This window comes from Podarcis gaigeae (genome assembly GCF_964106915.1).
Source record: "Podarcis gaigeae genome assembly, chromosome: 3".
In the NCBI taxonomy this organism is placed as follows: Eukaryota; Metazoa; Chordata; class Lepidosauria; order Squamata; family Lacertidae; genus Podarcis; species Podarcis gaigeae.
The window spans coordinates 38,755,909-38,775,921 of record NC_139680.1 but is presented as its reverse complement, the minus strand read 5'-3'; the positions used below and the strand labels follow the sequence as shown (position 1 = coordinate 38,775,921).

At 43.1% G+C, this 20,013-nt stretch overlaps 1 protein-coding gene across 7 annotated transcripts in view; it reads left to right on the top strand.

Moving 5' to 3' along the window:
• The window catches only part of FILIP1 (filamin A interacting protein 1), an 80,269-nt gene that overhangs the window by 43,610 nt on the left and 16,646 nt on the right, over positions 1–20,013 (top strand). For all 7 annotated transcript variants that reach the window (XM_083730039.1, XM_083730037.1, XM_083730034.1 and 4 more), the window contains 2 exons: positions 5,385–5,558; positions 6,784–6,962. In XM_083730039.1, the coding sequence (XP_083586165.1) occupies positions 5,385–5,558; positions 6,784–6,962 (353 nt within the window). The remainder of the gene's footprint in view (positions 1–5,384; positions 5,559–6,783; positions 6,963–20,013) is intronic.

Genomic DNA, 20,013 nt, shown 5'->3' with positions numbered 1-20,013 from the left:
CAAATTTTGAACGGAAGGCTGAATTTTGGTTCCCACGTGGTTTTGGGAAGTATGAGTTAGGTAGATTCACCTTTCAGTGACAGATGAATCAATTTTTTCCACCATCCCAACACAAGAGGCTCTGAGCTGAAACACGACCAGAGTGTGGAGGAGGAGGGCTTTAAGCCTTTGCCCCTGCTACAATCCTGGTTGGAATCAACACACACACTCCACCGCTAGCACTTGCAGGTCACAAAGGGAAGAAAGCTCCTGGTGCCAATGGGAGCTTTTCTCCCATTGCAAATTTATTTTGTTTAAAGCATTTCCAAACCACTTAATATTTCAAAATTTCTAAGTAGTAAGTTCTATGTACAATATAAAAATGATGCCTTTTAAAACCAAAGTACAGCTTAACACCAAGGAAACAGTGTAACAACATATAAAAGGTAAAGGTACCCCTGCCCGTAAGGGCCAGTCTTGACAGACTCTGGGGTTGTGCGCCCATCTCACTCAAGAGGCCAGGGGCCAGCGCTGTCCGGAGACACTTCCGGGTCACGTGGCCAGCGTGACATCGCTGCTCTGGCGAGCCAGAGCCGCACACGGAAACGCCGTTTACCTTCCCGCTAGTAAGCGGTCCCTATTTATCTACTTGCACCCGAGGGTGCTTTCGAACTGCTAGGTTGGCAGGCGCTGGGACCGAGCAGCGGGAGCGCACCCCGCCACGGGGATTCGAACCGCCGACCTTTCGATTGGCAAGCCCTAGGCGCTGAGGCTTTTACCCACAGCGCCACCCGCGTCCCGTAACAACATATAGAAGCAACTAAAACAGAAATTCAAGGGATTAATACATGGAAGTCAGGTTGCTCAGAAGGGAAGGTGGCCCTCAAGCTGCAGAATCTTCCCCACCCTTGCTCTATCCACACCTCCTGAACTTCACAGCTGCAGTAGTTGTTCCCCCACCCAGTTTTCCATGTTCACTGTGAGAATTGTGTCCTCCCCCCAATTCAATGGGATGGCACAGAAGCTGCACTGCTGCAGGAAGCTGGATAATCTGAAGGACAAAACAGACAATACCGGTATATTAAGTTTTCAATGTGTAGTTTTTTTTCTTTTTAACAATGCCAGTTCCTTGGGATTGGAAACTCAGGATTAAAGGATTGCCCCAGAGCCTTGTTCTTTCCTTCTTCTTCTTCCTTTGGTCTTGGTCAAATGGCTGCAGGCTTTACTCAGCATCATAACACAGTTACTCGACTTGAGCACAACCAACAGATGCCCATGGGCGTCCTTTCGTTTTCCTGAGAGCCTCCAGCAATCGCTGGAGAAGAGAATAACACTGCTCTGGTTCCCCTCAGCAACTCCAGCCGCTGATAAACCTGATGGACACAATATCTGCAGATGGCTAAATTTGGCCATGAGAGCATTTATAATAACCGGCGAGGGCAAACCGCGAGTCAGCTGGTTTGTCCATTGTGATGCCTTAATTCCTGAAGCATGTAAGACATATCGCAACACACTTTGATCTGTGTACATAATCTACATTGACCTTTCGATTTTGCTTCTTGTAATGCCAAGGATCACGGAACCGTAGGCTTGCGACTAACCTTCCCCTTTGGTGCGATAATAGAGAACAAGGCTCCTTTTCAGTGTCAACAAAACAAGAAATGATATCTTTCAGCCCTTAAAAAGTCTGACAACATCAAGCAGTGTATATAGTTAATTCCTGGTCATGGGAATTTGCTGTCCCCAGGCCAGACTACAGATAATGAATTATGTCAGTGAAAAGGCTCTGGTGGCCGGTTCTTTTCACAGAAAAAGTGACATCATCTGTGCAGCTCTCTGGCAATAAAGCCGAACCAAAAGCTATATGGCAGGAAATAACAGACAGATGTCTTCCAGGGTGCATTTGATCTGTTTCAAAGCCTGATGTAAGAAGTAACAAAGTGGGGCTCTGCTGCATCGCCGCAGTTCTCGCCTCCTCATTTTGTCTTCTGAACATTTGGAGGCAAAGCCCCCAGCCCCATTGGAAGTGCAGTTTATATATATAGTTGCATGCACACGCACACACAGAGAGAGAGAGAGAGAGAGAGAGAGAGAATAATAGGCTCACTGGTTTAGATCAGCGGTCTGACTGGCCCAATATCCTGCCTTTGACATCAGACTTTATTAGTTGCTTGAGGGTGTGTGCAAGCCAGCACAGCATTATTATGTAACAGAGTTAGTCCATTCATTGAATTGGTATAACTGGTACTTCACTGGGCTATTCATTTGTCTCTCCTGAATAAGCAACAGGGATGTTGTTGTGTTGCTGATACATGGGGAAAAGTTTTAACTGTATATTTTATCTTTTAAAAAGACATCTAAGTAGTGGGGTGTGCCTGGTGCTGCCTGGGAATCTGTAGAAACTATTTTTTTAAAATGGATTGTGTAATTCATGAGTTTGGATATGTCACACCAAAAACCGGGCAAAGTCACAACACAGTTAGGTCTTCCATCTTGATTAAAAATGGTGCCCAGCACCCAAACTTTGATGAAGACTATAACCCCTGCACCTCGTGAACCCTCATGCTGAGTTTGGTGACAATATCTTGAGAGGCGCCCAACAAATGGACAAAGTCACATTTTTGTCCACTATCTTGATTCAAAATGGCACCCAGAAACCAAACAGTGACAAAGCCTGCCACCCCCACCTCAGAAACCTTGATGCCAAACTTGGCATTGTCATCTCGAGAGGTGGGTGGACAGACAAGCAAACCACTTTCCAAATATATAGTACAGTACTTAACCCGAGGTACCACTGTAGATGCAAGTGGAGAACCTCGAGCCTAGGGGCTGAATGTGAGCCTCGAGACCTCTTCATCTGCCCCTTGAAACTCTCCCCAGCTCACATCCCTCACAGGCCTTGCTCCATACCCAGAATTGGCTGTCCTTGAGGCCTTATAATGCCTCATGACTAGATGGAGGATGGAAAGTGGCCTTTGTGAGTGTGTGTGGAAACTCACATACTGTAGAAAAGAAACATTTGCATGTTTTTCTCTGCCTGCATTTGCTGCTGGCAGACCCCAGAAAGTTGCTCAGAAGCAAATACAGTCCTCAGGTTGAAAAAGGTTTCCTACCCCTGTATTGCATCAGGGCCGGTTCAAAATATGAGGCGTGCCTGGGCAAAGCATCATCTAGTTGGCCTTCTGTTGTGTTGATGGGCTCCTTGGATTTTCTTGGTGGCAGCAGCACTCCAAAGGTGGAAGCCGCCACTTAAATTTCCCACAAAGCCCTGGGATACCCAATATTCCAGTGTATTGTGAGAAATTAAAATGGAGACTCATGGTCCCAGTTTCTCATTGTGAAGTGTCTAGGACAGCTTTTAGTGGTGGTGGTGAACAACCCTGTGGGGAGTCCAGAGGCCCTAGCAGCTGCCCCAGAATACTGAGCCTGTATTGCATGTAGATATGTTGTCAACATGGATGATGAACATCTGAAAGACACATGCCATACTAGCCTAAATTGCCAGAAACTGAAGAGAACTTTTCTTTTGGCTGTGAGAGATAACGTTTGCAGCTTCCTGAGAACAGGCACCTGAAATCCTTTAGAGGGCTACCTTGTGAGTTTTTATTTACGTTCTGTGTCAGGCCCAGTGCACAGAGTCCTTTAAAATTTAGAAAATGTACCACTGGTATGACCACAACACTGCATTGGGGATCCATGACCTTATCTTATTTCTGATCCTAGTACGCAGCAGCTGTTGCACTATTAATAAACTGAATGAGGACTACAGAGTGCTCGTGTCCAGAGTTTGACAGTTACAGGTGTAGCATAATCAGAAGAAAAAGTCTGGACTTAGTAAACTTTGATCCCCTGTTTCATGGTGCCTGTAGTCATGTACCCCAAGCTGTGCACCATAAGGGCTTGGAGAGTCATCTTGGGAAGTTAATAATATCCAATAAATCTTGAATGATTTCATGAAGAACTTTATTTATGAGTGGTGCTATTTGTCTTTAGCATTGCTAGGCTCTTTCCATGTGCAATGGTCATTATATAATTGAAGTAACAGATCTCTTTTAACAGCAGAGTTCAATTATTATCTTACACGGCTCATCAGTCAGCTAGGAAACAAAGTTGTTGGTGGCTAAAAGGCAATGATGCTTTTAAGCAAAGAAACAGTTGGGCTTCATGAGCATCTTATACTGAACCTAAAATTAACTAGCTAATGGGCTGTTGCTTCCACCCAGGGAATGCTCAGATTGCTGGTGGTTAAACAATTATGTATGTGTTGCAAATCAGTACTTTTAACCCAAATAATTACTACAACAGCATCCTATGCAAAGCAGGTATGCCAGAGCTTTGAAGACAACATGCTAGGGACTAGGAATCCCCCAGAAGTATTTGCTTTCCTGGATCAGACCAGAGGCCCATCTAATCCAACATTCTCTTTCTAACAACAATCAGTAAACCTTTTCTGGAAGCCCAGCATGCCCAGGTTCTTTCAACTAGACTACTATCATGTGTTCAGTGTGGGGCTGCTCTTGAAAGCTGTTTGGAAGGCACAATTACTGGTAGTTCAGAATTCAGCAGCTGGATAAATAGCTACAAGGGGTATATAATGTCAGTTCTTTATGAGCTCTACTGGTTGCTGATCTCCCCTAGGCTTCCTCTTTCTCTGGGGCCTTCTGAGGCTTAAAAGACATCAGCCTGAGTCTGGAGGCTTGAAACATCTTCCAAGCCCCACCCTTACTTAACTGAAACCAATCCTGGCTGACAGGGCTACTCATGAGTAAGCCATGAGTTTAACAGCTTCTTCCCCACAGCATGGCAAAACGATGATAGCCATTCCTTGTTGCTTGTTCCCAGCTTCTGCTTTTCTGAGGTAAACTGCATCCAAACATGGAGGTTTCATATAGCTATTATGGCAGTCAGTAGATATGACCACTACAAATATGTTAAATCCCGTTTTTCAAAGCCTTGAAGCTGGCATCAGTGATCAGCCCTTGGGTCTGCAGGCTTCTCAGATGAGGAGCAAGAATGGGGGGGTGTCTCATTGTATGGGGTCTCCTGTGTAAACTGCTTAGAGATTGCTGTCATTAAGCTTTATACAAATTGTTGAAATAAAATGAATGAATGAAAGGAGTGGGACCCTTCCCACACTAATGATCCTATTGGAACTGGACATCCCTGCACCTTCACTGGAGGTCCCCACAGAAGCTGCCTTGGTTCCTAGAGGGCTATCAGATGCCTGGCTACCACCCACAGGGCCTCAGATGAGGAATTCAGAACTGCCCCCAAAGTGCCCAACTTATGCATGGACACCATTGGATACAGCCCATAGTACGTCAGCAGTCGAAAATGCTGCTATTTCATTGTTTAAGTAATTAAATAGTAGTAGTAGTAATATTAATAATATTGTCAATTTGCAGGCTCGAGAAGACGTGATCCATATGCTGAAAACAGAGAAAATAAAGCCTGAAATTCTGGAGGCGCACTATGGCTCTTCAGCTCCAGAGAATGTCCTCAGGATATTGCACAGGGATGCGACCCTTGCCCATGAGAAATCAACAGGGGAAGATGTCTATGAGAAACCAATTTCAGAGGTAAGCAAATTACTTTAGAAACCTTGAGTCAGGGTGTCCTTTTCATTTTGACTTGCATTTGCAATTTGCTTTACAAAATACCACGACTGAAGGCATGGGCACATCCCCAACCTTGCATGTCTCTGTTTTCCTCTCTTACACCACATGTTGCAGTGGCAACACTTGCGTACGTAGATACCTAATCTGATCCTCTACAGTGATAGCGTGTTAGCGCTCAACACGTTGCATGTTTGCAAAGTTTACGAGAATTGAAAATCTAAAAAGCAGACTTTGAGGCTGTGATTGGAGAAACACATGCCTTTGAGTAAGAGAACACTGTGAGAATTACCTCTGAGGAAACATGCATGTTCTGAATGTGGAACCAAGGGCAACAGTATGTTACCATTTGCAAATTCCACAGCAGCACAACACACCAGTGACCAAACCACTGTGATATCTGTATATAGTCCTGTGAAGTTGACTGTGTTTGCTCTCAAACAGGGATGGAGAACACTAAGCCCAGGAGCCAAATGTGGCCTGTTGGCCTTGAAAGCATAAGCCCCAGGGATATTGTGGGGTTTGGGGTGTGTGAATCACCCTGTGTTCCAAATCCCATTTAGTTATTCCACAGAAACTTCTAGATTTCTGATTAACTTGCTGACTCTATATAATGGATGACTATTATTACAGAATGGGTCTCTGTGCTAGGCATAGATGCCAAAGAAAGACTTTTTCTCCTTTTTTTTAAAAAAGAGAGGGGTAACTGTTAGCTGTCATTGAGAACATAGTGATCATGAAGTATAAAAGGGCAATCACAACTAATCTTCTTAAACTGCTCTGTACAGTTTAATTCTGAAGAGATTTAAGAGTGAGCCTTTAAACCTCACTGAGAATCTTCCCTTCCTTCACATTGAAATCTCTTTTCTCCTTCCAGTGAAATCTGAAATAGTGAGCCGAATAATCAGTCCCTTCCTTCAATCTAAGCTCTCATCAAAATCAAAATGTCAGTAGCTCATTGCTGAAGCAGCTTGGTATGGTTACAATTTTAACTGCTGTCCTCCTCTACATTTGATCTGTCGTGGGCAAAGCTAATGGGTATCAGTGGTGTTTATTACTAGTGACTGCTTATAGGCAATGAAAGAGGCCATGCCACGTTTACAGTAATGCAACATCCTTGTTCAGCAGATGTACCAATGTCAGCCAACACTGTATTTAACACAGTCCATTTTATATTTCAACCAACCAGCTGGACAGACTGGAAGAGAAGCAGAAGGAAACATACCGGCGCATGCTCGAGCAGCTCCTCCTGGCAGAGAAATGCCATCGGCGCACAGTTTACGAGCTGGAAAATGAGAAGCATAAACATACAGATTACATGAATAAGAGCGATGACTTTACCAATCTCTTGGAGCAGGAGCGTGAAAGGTGAGCATTAAGAGACAGCCTGTTGAATAAACTCTGCATTTCGGGGGTTATTCTGATGGGAAACAACGGGTTTTTCAAATACATTTTTCAGCAGAACTGCAGAATTCCAGATATCAGAGATATTGTAGAGAGGGAATTAACATTTTTAATATACTGTTTCTCACCACTTATTGAACTTTTTTGCCCAACCAAAACCTATTGTCAGTTCTCTTGTACTGTTGAATCTGTATTACAGATATGGGAATAATTCATTCAAGGCTGCAGGGCTAGTCTAAGACTTAAAAAAATAAATAATAATTTGGGAACAAATATACAATCAATTACAGTTCCTCTCTGTTGCTGCCACACAAACCCTATGCCCAGCTGTATTAGTAGTAATAAAATAAAACATTAATTCAACCGCTGCCCATTTAAGATGTGTACCAGTTTCCTGTGGGTCTGGGGTGGTCTATATGCATGCTCTTTCTTTGTTTCAAATGAAATAAAAGTGGACCACATAGTCCAACACTTTTTCACATCTGAAGCAGAGTGGCAAATGGCACCCCCTACTTCTTCAATAGTTTCCACAGCCAGCCAAATTATTTTGGCACCCAAGAAAAGAAAATCCCACATATGCCTCTTCCCCACCCCTCTGACAATAAAACTACAATAATAAATTAAAGAACTAACAACTTGGTGCCCTTTCATGATACCCAAAATCAGATGCCTGAAGCAGCTGCCTCACTTTGCCTAATATTAGGACCGGCCCTACACACATTTTTATATAATGAATCCAATCCTCACTGATTCGCTCTGTGATTTCAGTGTGAATGTTTCAACATGCAAAGATACCCTTGGAGAAATAGTTTGGATTGGTATGTGCTAAATCATGATCTGGACATATGTTTAGTCATTGAAAAAAATAGTTCAGGATGCACACTGGAAACATCAAGCAATGTCAATTTCAATATATAAACAGCAGCAATCTGAATAATCTCTAGGATAACCAGTAAAAGAAACTGACTGGTTTATCCTAGTTTATCTGCTGTTTTGGTAGTGGTGATGGTACTCCATAGGGAATATATAACCCAATGGACTTATATCAGTTTTATAGCACAGTCAGTCATGGTTTCACCTAAAGAATGCTGAGAATTGTATTGCGATGAACTACTGAACATTTTATGGGGAATCTTCATGACATCATGAGAAAAACATCCTTCTCCTATGTTTTCTCTGTTCAGCCTCTATTCCCCATCCATAGCTCAGAAGATTTTACTTTTTTGAAGACAATAGGACAGCTGCACACTTTCCCCAGGCATAGATGACCAATCAGACAGCTGTCCACATGTTTGGTTGGTTGTAGCCTGTATAAATTGTTCTAGAGATTCTCTCCTCTGAAATCTGTCTCTCCTCTCTAGGAATCATCTCTATTGCTTTTATCTCTCTCAATTCCAAATAGCAGTGCTTTTATATCAGTTTCCATTAGAGTCTCCCCTGATGGGAGTCTACTTAGCTTGAACTACCATGGCTTTCTCTAATTGCTTTGCAGTGGCACCAAGATTATGGGTCGGGGACAAAGCAAAAACAGACACATAATTCCAAAGTACGTGCAGAGTTCAAGTGGAACTAAGCTAGCAAGTGTTTCTCTGTGTTCACATATTCAACGTTTGATTTTGATTTTTTCATAGTCTCTTACAGAGGGACTGTCCTGATTGGTTAAAGCAAATCACTGAAAATACAGGCAATTGATGAAATATATGACATCAGTTTTCCTGTGTAAACTACAGTTCCCATAATTCTTCAAGGGAAGTCATGTGCTTTAAATGTGCAGGGCCAGTGAGGATGTGATGGCTAGGGAGGAACAAATACACAATGCTCACTCTCCAGCCTCGCAGTTGTGAGAGAATGTCCCCAAAGGGCTTGAAAGTGGAAACACTGGCTTGCAGTTCTTGGAGCCGCTGTTTCGGAGGCCTTGGAAAACAAAACCAATGGAGCAACACTCTCCCTTATATTTCCCTGTATACGAACTGCTGGAGTTATTTAGCCTAGCGTAATCAGTTAGCTTTTTACGTAAGGCTTCTTTGTAGGTTAAACCGCTGATAGTGATTGGATGTTTGAATTTTCTTAGCTCAGTATCCTCAAAGTTCTTTTCTCCAGTTTAAACAGTAGGGCCCAGGTATAGAGAAACGCTGATTAATTTATTCCAATACAGAGTACACACAACACACACACACACACACACACACACACACACATTATCCTGCTTCAGTGCTAGCGTCACAAATATGGTCTTTGTTAATGCTCCTGGTTCCACCCCCTCTGAAAATGCACGGCTATAATTGTAGGTATACGCAGGGGATCCTCGGACCCCCGGATCTTCCTCCTATGAAAACTTTCGCTCTTCTAATGACATTTTCTGCTCTCCATCCCAGCACCCCCAGCAAAGAAAGAACTGGCGAGTTTCTCAGTAGCCTGTGATAATACATTCCTCTCTGCTTCAGTCATCCTGGCACTGAGATGCTCCTTGGCTGCTCTTCTGGTGATGTAATGCTGGGACCGCATCACCTGCAAAGGAAACTGATCTGCATCTAATAAAGAGCGCAGGCCTCTTGAATCAGAAACGGGAGCACTGATGTTAGCGGATTTCAAACATCTCTCTCGTACCCCCCACCCCCCTTTGTGCTTTTGTTATTCAGGTTTCCTTCGCTTCCCTTTCCCATGAGAAGCCAGCCCCAAGCCTTTCTTCCCAAAATGTTTTCATTTTGCTCCACTTTATTTCATATACATGAGATGCAGAGCGACTGTGGAGGTCTAAATTCAGAGAAAGGCCTTCTCCTATGATGGGCTTAAAATCTGCAGACTTCTCTCTCTGGGTTTGTGTGTTAAACAGAACGGTTGCTTTAAAAAAATTACAGCAACAGAGAATAAAAGGGTTATGCTAGTGTCATTTTGCTGTCGACTAGTTGAAGCTTTGTCAGAGCATGTAGGCCGAGATATAAACCACTGCTTAGACTCGCGCAAGTGTGTTAACCCAGGAATAGAGACAGATTGTGTGTTAGCCCAGATGGAGGGGGTGCCAACTCCCATCCGCCCCAGACAGCACGGCCAACAGTAGCTGACCCTGATTCCTGATCAAGCAGCTTTTGAAAGTTTGGTTCCACATAGGCAGTGCCTAGCGGGGGGAAGGTAGCTCCTCATACAAACAGCTCCCCACACCCCATTGCCAGACTCATGTTGCTTCTTGACAGAAAGCCGTTTTTCATAGGATTGTTTCATACAGATAGAGAAATGCCATCCTGTGTGGGCTGAAGGCTTCCTTCCAAGCCACTAGAGTTCCGCTCTCTCCTCCTTTTCTGGGGAGGGTTCTGTAGCAGTTCCTCCCTAACACTTGTCTTTGGCTCTCACCTTGCAGCCCCTTTGGGGGGGGGGGCTTCTACCTTGGCCTACACCCCCTTCTCTGTTGCAGGAACCACACACCTGGCCTGTGAGTCAAACCAACTGGATTTACTTTAGAGAAACCTAAAGTGGGGCAAAATTCACCTTCACATAATACACTTGCCCCTTTCTGTTGCCCCTTTTTTCTGGTGCCTCCACTGCTTTTTAAAAGCATTGCTGGGAGGCAATAGAGGCAGAAGGTGCTGTTCTTCAAGAAAAACAAGTTTAGAGTACCCTTGGACCCAAGAAGCTAATTTTATGGTTCTTTGTAATCTGATCATAATTGGTAATTTCTAATAGCAATACACCTATAACAATATTTGAAGACCAAAAGCCAGAAGCTTATATTAGGCCTACTCAGAGTAAACCCATTGGCTTTAATGGATGTGACTAACCTGGGTCCATTTATTTCAGTGGTCTACTCTGAGTACGGGACACGGGTGGCGCTGTGGGTAAAACCTCAGCACCTAGGACTTGCCGATCGCATGGTCGGCGGTTTGAATCCCCGCGGTGGGGTGAGCTCCCGTTGTTCGATCCCAGCTCCTGCCTACCTAGCAGTTCGAAAGCACCCTTAAGTGCAAGTAGATAAATAGGTACCGCTTTATAGCAGGAAGGTAAATGGCGTTTCTGTATGTTGCTCTGGTGCCGGTTCGCCAGAGCAGCTTCGTCACGCTGGCCACATGACCCGGAGGTGTCTGCGGACAGCGCTGGCTCCCGGCCTCTAGAGTGAGATGAGCGCACAACCCTAGAGTCTGGCAAGACTGGCCCGTACGGGCAGGGGTACCTTTACCTTACTCTGAGTACAACCTAGTAATTTGGATACAATCCAGAATTTTCATCTCATACAACATGATAGATTATATGTAAACATAAAATCTGTCACTTTAATTGTGCAAGGTGGTGTTTTTTAAATGTTCAGATACATTTTCTGCCCGTATCTTCTGAAGGTTTTATACGTTCTGTTCGTTAGTTTTTCTCCCTTGATTGTAAAGCTATGATCCAGAGCAGCAGTGAAGGGTGAGGGTGAGCAGGACAGCACTATTGGGTGTTGTGGGAATTTATAGCATTGCAATTATTACTCCTCTGACTGTACAGTGATTAAAATCTGCAAGAACAAAAGAGCAGGAGAATCAGTGTAATATTCTGAGAGTTCTGGCATAACAAACCCTCTTTCATAACTGCTGCATATCACTGTTATATCTACAACACTGATATATATATTTCTATTTTTCTCAGGGATACCGTCGATACGTTGAATTTCTTGAATTCAAAGACAATAATTTAAATGAAAGGGATGATCTTGGAAAAGACACCCACTAATTTCATTCAAATGTTTTCTAATTTCCATAATGAATATTTAGAAACTGGTAAATGAAAGGGAAACAACAACTCCTAATCCAGTTGTTCTTACTTCCAGCTGATCTTTAAGACAGCAGTTTATAGATGCTACTAAGACTGGATGGAAATGGTTTCGAGCTTCTGTATGGGTTGAACAGCTTTTAAGATTAAGGAGGGATAACTAGATAATTGTAGCCACATGATAACTAGACAGGGAGAAAGGAGGATGTCAGGACAGTGCCTCAAAATAGTTTTGCTGCAGGGGACCACAACTCAGCAGGACAGCACATTCTTTGCATTAAGAATTCCCAGTTGCCAGGTTCAATGGCAGGCATCTCCAGATAAAAGGATAAAGTGATGGGAAATACTCTCATCTAAGAACTTGGAGAGCTGCTGCCAGTCAGAGAGTACGATATTAGTCTAGGTGGACAAATGTCTGATTTGGTATGTCAGCTTCTTGTGTAGTGAGAATTATGGCCTGCCTGATACTGTTCTCATGCTGAAAATAAAATCTATTGAGCTTCCATTGACTTATAAATTACAGCTGATTCATCTAATATTGTGAATGTTGTGAACATTTCTCTAGCGGAGAGCGAGTTGATGGCTTTAACAGGAGCTGAGAGTAGCCCAAGGGTATTGCACTACAAGTTCCATTGACCTCAGTATGACTTACCGGTACTTCTGAGTAAACATGCCCAAGATTGCCTGGTAAGAGTGTGATGTATGATTCTGCAAAATAAGTATAAAAAGGAAATGGATTTAGGCCGTTTCAGAACACCACAATTATTTCTCTGTGTGTTTAGCATAAGGATTGATTTAGTGCCAAGTAACATAAAAGCGCATGCAGCGTGGCTGACATTTGAAAAGGTAAAACAGCTTTGATTTTATCTGGAACCAAACAGATCATACAGCTTACAAAAATAAATAAATACATTGGTAGGGTTCTGTCATATTATGATTTGTAACTAACAGGGGCGGCTGTGGACATTGCAGGAGGCTAAACTAAATGACCCTCACTGGTGGAGGAACAGGGGTGCGGGGGGGAGTGCACCACCCGCGGCGGCACGATCCCAGTGAGGTGCCATCGCGGCTGCCCCCCCGTGCTGGGTGCCACGCCCCTGCAGGCGGTGCACCATGCCCCAGGACGTGTGCCACACCCCTGCGGTGGCACGGTGCATCCATGCGGGTGGCATGCCACACACCCCAGGACATGTGCCACACACCCCGGGACGCACGTTGGCCATGCCCCCGCCTGCTCTCTGCCCCACCCCCCACTGGAGCTTGAAGCTCTGCCACTGGACCCCCAGGGTCCCTTTCAATTCTACAATTCTATGAAATGTCTGCCATAAGCTATAGTTTATGGTTTGCTCTTTTTGAAACAGAAATTTTTGGGTGAGGCATGTGACTGACAGTGCAGTTCTCTACACAGAAGTAAGCCCAACTGGGTTCAGTGTGAGGTATTCTCAGGTAACTGTGTAGAGTTTGGTATTGCAACCTATGATTTCAAAGAGAACGGCACTGTATCATTGATGCATTGATGGAGGAAGAGGAATGGGACCCAAACCCCCCCCCCCAGGGCTTTCCACACCACCATCTGGTCATATGCTTTGAGAAAAGCCTGAATTCTTCCCAGTCAAACAGAAATGCTTTTAAATAAAAAGTGTCTAAGGTCATTATGTTTAGTTCATGAATCATACTCCATAAAAGGCAATAAATGCATAACAGGGAGATATAGAACAATTCACGGCGTGATTTAAAGAAGAAGAAAAAGCAGCGCCTCAGCCCATCAATTCAGAGGGAGAAAAAAGCCTCAAGAGAATAATATAATGTTTTATAACATCTGCCTGGAATGACCTGTTTTAAATAAAAGCACGGCTGGTGACTACGGCCAGTTGTTCAGCTTAAGTTTACTAAGTGAGGGGTTTTTAGGGAATATGATGTAAGTAATATAAAATGTATAGCCCAGAATCAGCACAGCTTGCAATCCTCTTCCCTCTTCCAGCATTCTTTTTTCAAGGATATGTTTTATTTCTCTTTATTGAATACTTTCCCAAGAGGCACAACATGAGTAATGCAATATATTTATATTAAAAACAGCTAGCTTTCCTTTTTCCCATGATTAAAAAAACCCACCCTTCCCTCCACCAAATGGGTTCTAGGAACTCATTAACATGCATTAAGCACTGCACAGGTGGAAATCTGCAGGTTTGCATAGAAATATGATCATTATCTAGAAGCCTCACCTCTGAGCATACAGTAACCTGGAGCGGCATTAAGATACTGCTTCTTTAAGGATGGTGATTCCTTGTTTGCAGTGCACTTTTCATGGCAGCAAGTAAACGGGAATCCTGGGGAATAGTTGTTTGTTCTTTTGCAACAAGCATCTGGCTTTGTTTGTAGAGGATTTAAGTAATGTAGCCAAGGAATCTAGGAGCTCTGTGGGTGTTACCTTTACTACATTGCATGAGTTCCATTGCATGAGATAAGAAGCATGAAAAGAGGAGCCAAAGCAGGGTTTAATTGATGCAAAAGCACAGTCCTGAAATCTATGTTTAAAAAGGGGCTGAATCCTGGAATATAAGCAGCATGGTTGCAAGAAGAAGCTACTGCTTGTAAGTATGGAACCCAAAACTGGTGGCCGTCATCTCCTCATTTAATTAACGCAGACCATAAGGCACAATGCAGCATACGGCATATATGATAGCAAGGTAGTTTTATGGAGAGGGTGGATCTAAAACACCTGGCTTCAGTCAAACACAGTTGAAAAGATCTTATCAAGATCACAGCCACACTATAAATTTGAAGTACTCGAATGCTACTTCAACAGCCATGGTTTCCCTCAAAGAATCATGGGAACTGTAGTTAAGGGTGCTGAGAGGTAGCAGAACTGGGAATTACAAAACCACTTTTTAGCGCTCAGTCGGAGCAAACAGCAATCTTCCAGACTGACATTTGCTCTAATTTAGCATTGAAGAATGGGTTTTCCCTGGGAAAGGAGTGGGTCAAGAGGAAAACTGCTTGGACTCACTCCTTCTAGTCATGGGACAAGTGGAAGTGAGGACAAGCCCTAAGTGTTGCAGTAGTAAGTCCTTGGGGTTTGACCAACCAAGTCTGAGTTTTTGAGCAGCATGAAATACAGCTTAGGTGGATAAATAGGTGTTTGGTTGCTACTGATCTAGTTCCTAATTATTTAATTATTGTTTATACAGTAATTTGTGATTTGTTTTTACTACTGCAATCTGCTTAGCGTTCTCACAGGAAGGTAGGGGGAAAATAAAGAATCAAATCTGTCAAGAAAAATACCTCTGGCAGAAATTAAACAGATGAAAACTGATAACTCACTCAGTAGAGCACAAGACTCTTGATCTCGAGGTCGTGGGTTTGAGTCCCATGTTGGGCAAAAGATTCCTGCATTGCAGGGAGTTGGACTAGATGACCCTTGTGGTCCCTTCCAACTCTACCATTCTATGATTCTGCGAAGTTTTTGCTAGCATGAAGATGCATTGATGGGGGGAAGCGCTGACCTGATTCATCTTCTAAATTGCAGCTGTTAAAAATAATTTAATTTCAGATGATGCTACCAAACTTCCAGAAAGGTAGTACACCCACCTTCTGCCTAGCTTGGGGAAAATGCATATCACCATGTCTTTCTTCACTGGTCATGTGAATGTACACTAAATGACATTTAATTCAATGACAGTGCAACCCAGATTTAGCTGTTGTAGGATGACCCCCTGGAGACTCATAAAGTGGCTGATTCTATATAAATCAGGACTTGTTTGTAGAGTGATGCTGTTAGTCCAACAGCAATCTCATACCCTGAAGCATTATGTCACAGCTGTCTCTTAAATACACAACAATTGTAGACTGGATTTTCAGTGTTGTTTTTTAAAATTGCAACCCAGTTTTTTTCCTGAGTTATAAGCAGACTTTGGGCATGTAAATTCCTAAGATAGTTAACCTAGTGTCTCTTTAGGAGATGTATAGCAACTATAATAAACAGTCTCTAGCAGAGAGCATACCCTTCCTGTAATTTTTAGGTGGAGGGGTTCATTTCAGCTTCCATTGTCCTTTGTGCTGCATTTAGGATGGGAATGCATAATAGATAAATAATGGTTTTACTTTACTTTCATGCTGTGTGATTTCAGCTCCTTAGGCTGATTCTGAAAGGATTGCAATTGCAGCTTGAACACATGTTTGAATGGAACTGGCTGGAGTTCAATTAGTTTGGAAGAGGGGGGGATTTTAGGGGGGAGGATGAGAATACACTTCTATTGTACCTACCTTCCCCCCTACTCCCCCCCAAGCCTTTCTCTAGCCACTGTTTTCCTTTGCTTTCTGAAGTAGTGAGGCTCCACCCCCCCTCACTGCCCAAAGTTAAATCTGCACAATAATGAACCATATAAGGGAGGGATGACATCATCAGTGAGTGGTCCCAAGCTGTTTTGCACAACATTCACCTTTCATTGTTCTGATGACATGGCTGGAATGTGATGGCTAATTCCCTGTAGAGCAGGGGCTAAGCAGGGCCTGCAGACTAGCAAACTCTTGCAAAGAGAGGCAGGGAGGGGGAATCGAAAGTGCTCCTCATTAGGAGAAGGTAAGAAAACCACACTCTGCTGTTTTGTTTGTTTCCAAAATGTTGCTTCTTGTGTATGCACATTTTTCAGTACTTGCGCTAATGGATTTGCTTGGCAAGAAGACTCTGCGAAGAGCCTGTTGCATGTAACAGGGAAGTACAGACATGTGCTTCGTTACAGCGGCAAATTAACTGCAGCTTTTAAAACTAGAACAGCTCGGATCTCCTTGTTGACTGACTTGGGGAGGGAAAGCTCTACCTTGCATCAAAAAATAGCCTGGCTTTCAAGGTATGGCATGTTCTGACCTTGTAAATAGAGAGATGCTATGAAACTGAATCTTTCCTTGGAGTTACTTTGTGGTTCGGTTTTCATTTCATTGTGCAGAAGACAATTCACAAGTTCTTAAGGGAAGGATAACCTAGACCAAATACAGCCTTGGCAGAGCTTTAAATCTTTTGCTTCACATTGGCATAGATCTTTTTTTGCTGAACTCTGTACTGATAATTTCTTATTATGTAACCAAGACATTGAATTGTTTGGTCCTATAAGCATTCTGTGTTGTGAGTACTCTTTAGGTAGTAATCCTGTGCTTACTTACCTTTGAGTAGGACCCACTGAGCTCAGTGGGTCTTACTTCCAAGTAGGCTTGTGCTGTTAATGTGATTGCTACAAAACAGTGTGTTGGAAAAGCCTTCAGGGCATTTGAAACAAGTGAGATATCCCACTGCTCTAAAACAGGGGGAATTTGTCTTGCACTGTATTCAACAAAAGCAGTTGGTGTTCATGCTGGATTAATCTTTAACTACTTTGTAAAATGATTTTCTAGTTCCAGTGAACTGGAATTGTTTATTTCTTTGGCATAATTTTTTATAGGGCAAATCCCAAGGCATGTTTTGAAAGCACGTGGTGGCAGCCACCTTAAAAAGGTCACTAGCCTGGATCGGAGTCCACCTTGGAACCTCATTATTGCATCTTGAGTTTATTAATGGAAGAAAGGTGACATATAAGTAAAGGTAAAGGGTCCCCTAACCGTTAAGTCCAGTCGCGGATGACTCTGGGGTTGCAGCGCTCATCTCACCTTACCGGCCAAGGGAGCCGGTGTTTGTTCACAGACAGCTTCCAGGTCATGTGGCCAGCATGACTAGGCCACTTCTGGCGAATCAGAGCAGCACATGGAAATGGTGTTTACCTTCCCACCGGAGTGGTACCTATTTATCTGCTTGCACTTTGATGTGCTTTTGAACTCCTAGGTGGGCAGGAGCTGGAACCAAACAACAGGAGCTCATCCCATCACGGGGATTCGAAACGCGACCTTCCAATCAGCAAGCCCTAGGCTCTGTGGTTTAAACTTTAACAAACAAGGTTATTTTCAATGCTACCTTCTTTATCTGACCAGTCAAAAAACCTAGTGGTGAATTGGGCAGATCATGCCTGCTTACCCAGCGTGCGCACATGTGTGTGTGTAGACACACACGCACACATGCACACACACACACGTGATAGTGGTAGCATGTCCTGCGTCACAGGGTGTCACATAAGCCATCTTAATCTTTACAGCAACTACATAAGTTAGGGCAATACAATTATTTCCATGTTATAGATTACTGGGGGCTCAGGTTGAGGGTTAGCCTAAAACAGCATGTCTTAGCCTTGTTTGGGGGCTACAACTTCCATCAGCCCCAGCTAGAATAGCCAATGGCCAGAGAGGACGGCAGCTGAAGTTCATCGCTATCTGGAGGGCCACAGGTTTCCCACCATTGCCATTTCTCATACTTATGTGCATTTCATTTACTTGCAGTGCAGTCTCAAACATGTCTCCTCAAAGGTCTCATGCATGTTAGAACGTGCATTTGTCTTTGTATGGATGTAGTCTATCCACACCAGACTGCTTTTAGTTGGATGCTCAGCTCTGTCCACATTATGGTACAGATAGTCATGCAAACATTATCTTATTTAAAGTGTGACGATGGCTGGATCGGTGCACCTGAGTTTCCCCCTACATATGGTGTCGGAAATAAACTTGTGCACATAGTCATGTGTGCAGATCATGCAAGCCCTTGTTTTCTTGTGGAGCCCTCATCCCAGATTGTGGTTTTTCAGGGAATCCATACAATCCTTGTGTGGGGAGAAGAAATGTACACCTTTGTAAAAACACAATGTGGGCCAGAACCTTTTCATAGATTATAAGCATATGAGCAAGGATTGTGAATTCCTATTTACGGTCAGCTGCTTAAAAGCTCTTGAAGTAATAGATGATGTTGATGATGCACAACTACTAAATATGATAGCTTTTGCACAGAAACAAGAGGCAGCTAGGACACAACCAGAGTTTGTTGTGCATTTCACAATAAGCTGTTGAAATATATTTACATTCAGCAAGACAGCTCTTAAGAGCAAATGCTGGATAGCTCCCTGAGGAAGTTTACTAAGTTTAAGACTGGCTGAGGTGAGGGCCATCAAGTTTTTCTTAAATGGAGAACTCTTCCATATGGGACAAGGTGAGGGCTTCATTATCACTCTGAAAGTTGTTGGAGGCTGTATTGCAGTACTGAGTGAGCTGGATCTACCACAACCCCTCATAACAGTTTCCCAAGAGGAAACTCTACTCAACGTTGATCTTTCATTTTCTCTATTGACTTTTTGGGAAAATAAAAGAGAGAGAGGAGTTTTTAAAATTGATTGATTGGTAAGACTGCTCTTCAATAGAACTGCCTTGTCTGGGCAAAAAAAAAAGCCAAAAAGAACTCTGTAATCCCAACAGAAGAATTCAAATAATGCCAAACCACAGCTGTATTGCAAGCTATGCCACATTGCTATTCAGTGCCTCCATCTTCAAAATCCAACTGCAGCCCCCAAACTTGCAGGCATTCAGTTGCAAAAATGCATGGATGGCCTTTTGCATATCTGCAGGGAAATCCAATCTCTCTTTGCAAAGACACTTTCCCCTCTGCTTTCATCTCCTTGTAGCAGATACCGGTAATTGCAGAGAAAGAGCTACAATTGAACACTATTCACAACATCAGAGCCCTTTCTCCTCTCAGCTGTTCATTGGGGAGCAGCTGTTGCTTAGGAGGGGACCCAGAGGGTGGGTGCTTGTGCAGCTAGGAGTTCCTTACTTCATTGTAAGAAAATACATACAGTCCAGAAGTAGATTATTTTGGGTTTTGCACGCTTATCCTCCATGAAAGTGCTTTCCATGTCTGAAAATTCATAGTAACCTGAATTGTTTTGTGTAATCCCTAATAAGGGGACAGGCTGAACAGTTTCCTCAGTGATTCTTTAGGCAATAGTTTTACACATGCTTTAGATATGTGTCAATTATTATTATTTTTTAATCCATGACTGCTTGGTTTGTAGGTTGTAAAAGCAGAGTTATAAAAACCTCTTATTACTTTCTGGAAATTTCTTTAAATATTTCTGGTAAGAGGAAACATGAAAATATTATGTGAACTTGAACTTTAAATAGCTTTATAGAGAAGTATGTGCTTCTACTCTAAAGAGTAGTAAAGTTGGCTGTTTAAGGAGAAAACTTCATTGAATCTGGAATGTTCTAAAGCCTGCAGTGACGTACCCACTGATGACAGTTAATACAAGCAGAACAGTAATAATAGCACTGATACTGTTCTCTTCCTGCAATAATATAGGTTTATACTAGTGAAAATATTGCTCTGTGTTTGGATTCTCCTTTTCAGAACCCTTATTCTTGACCAACTCAAAGC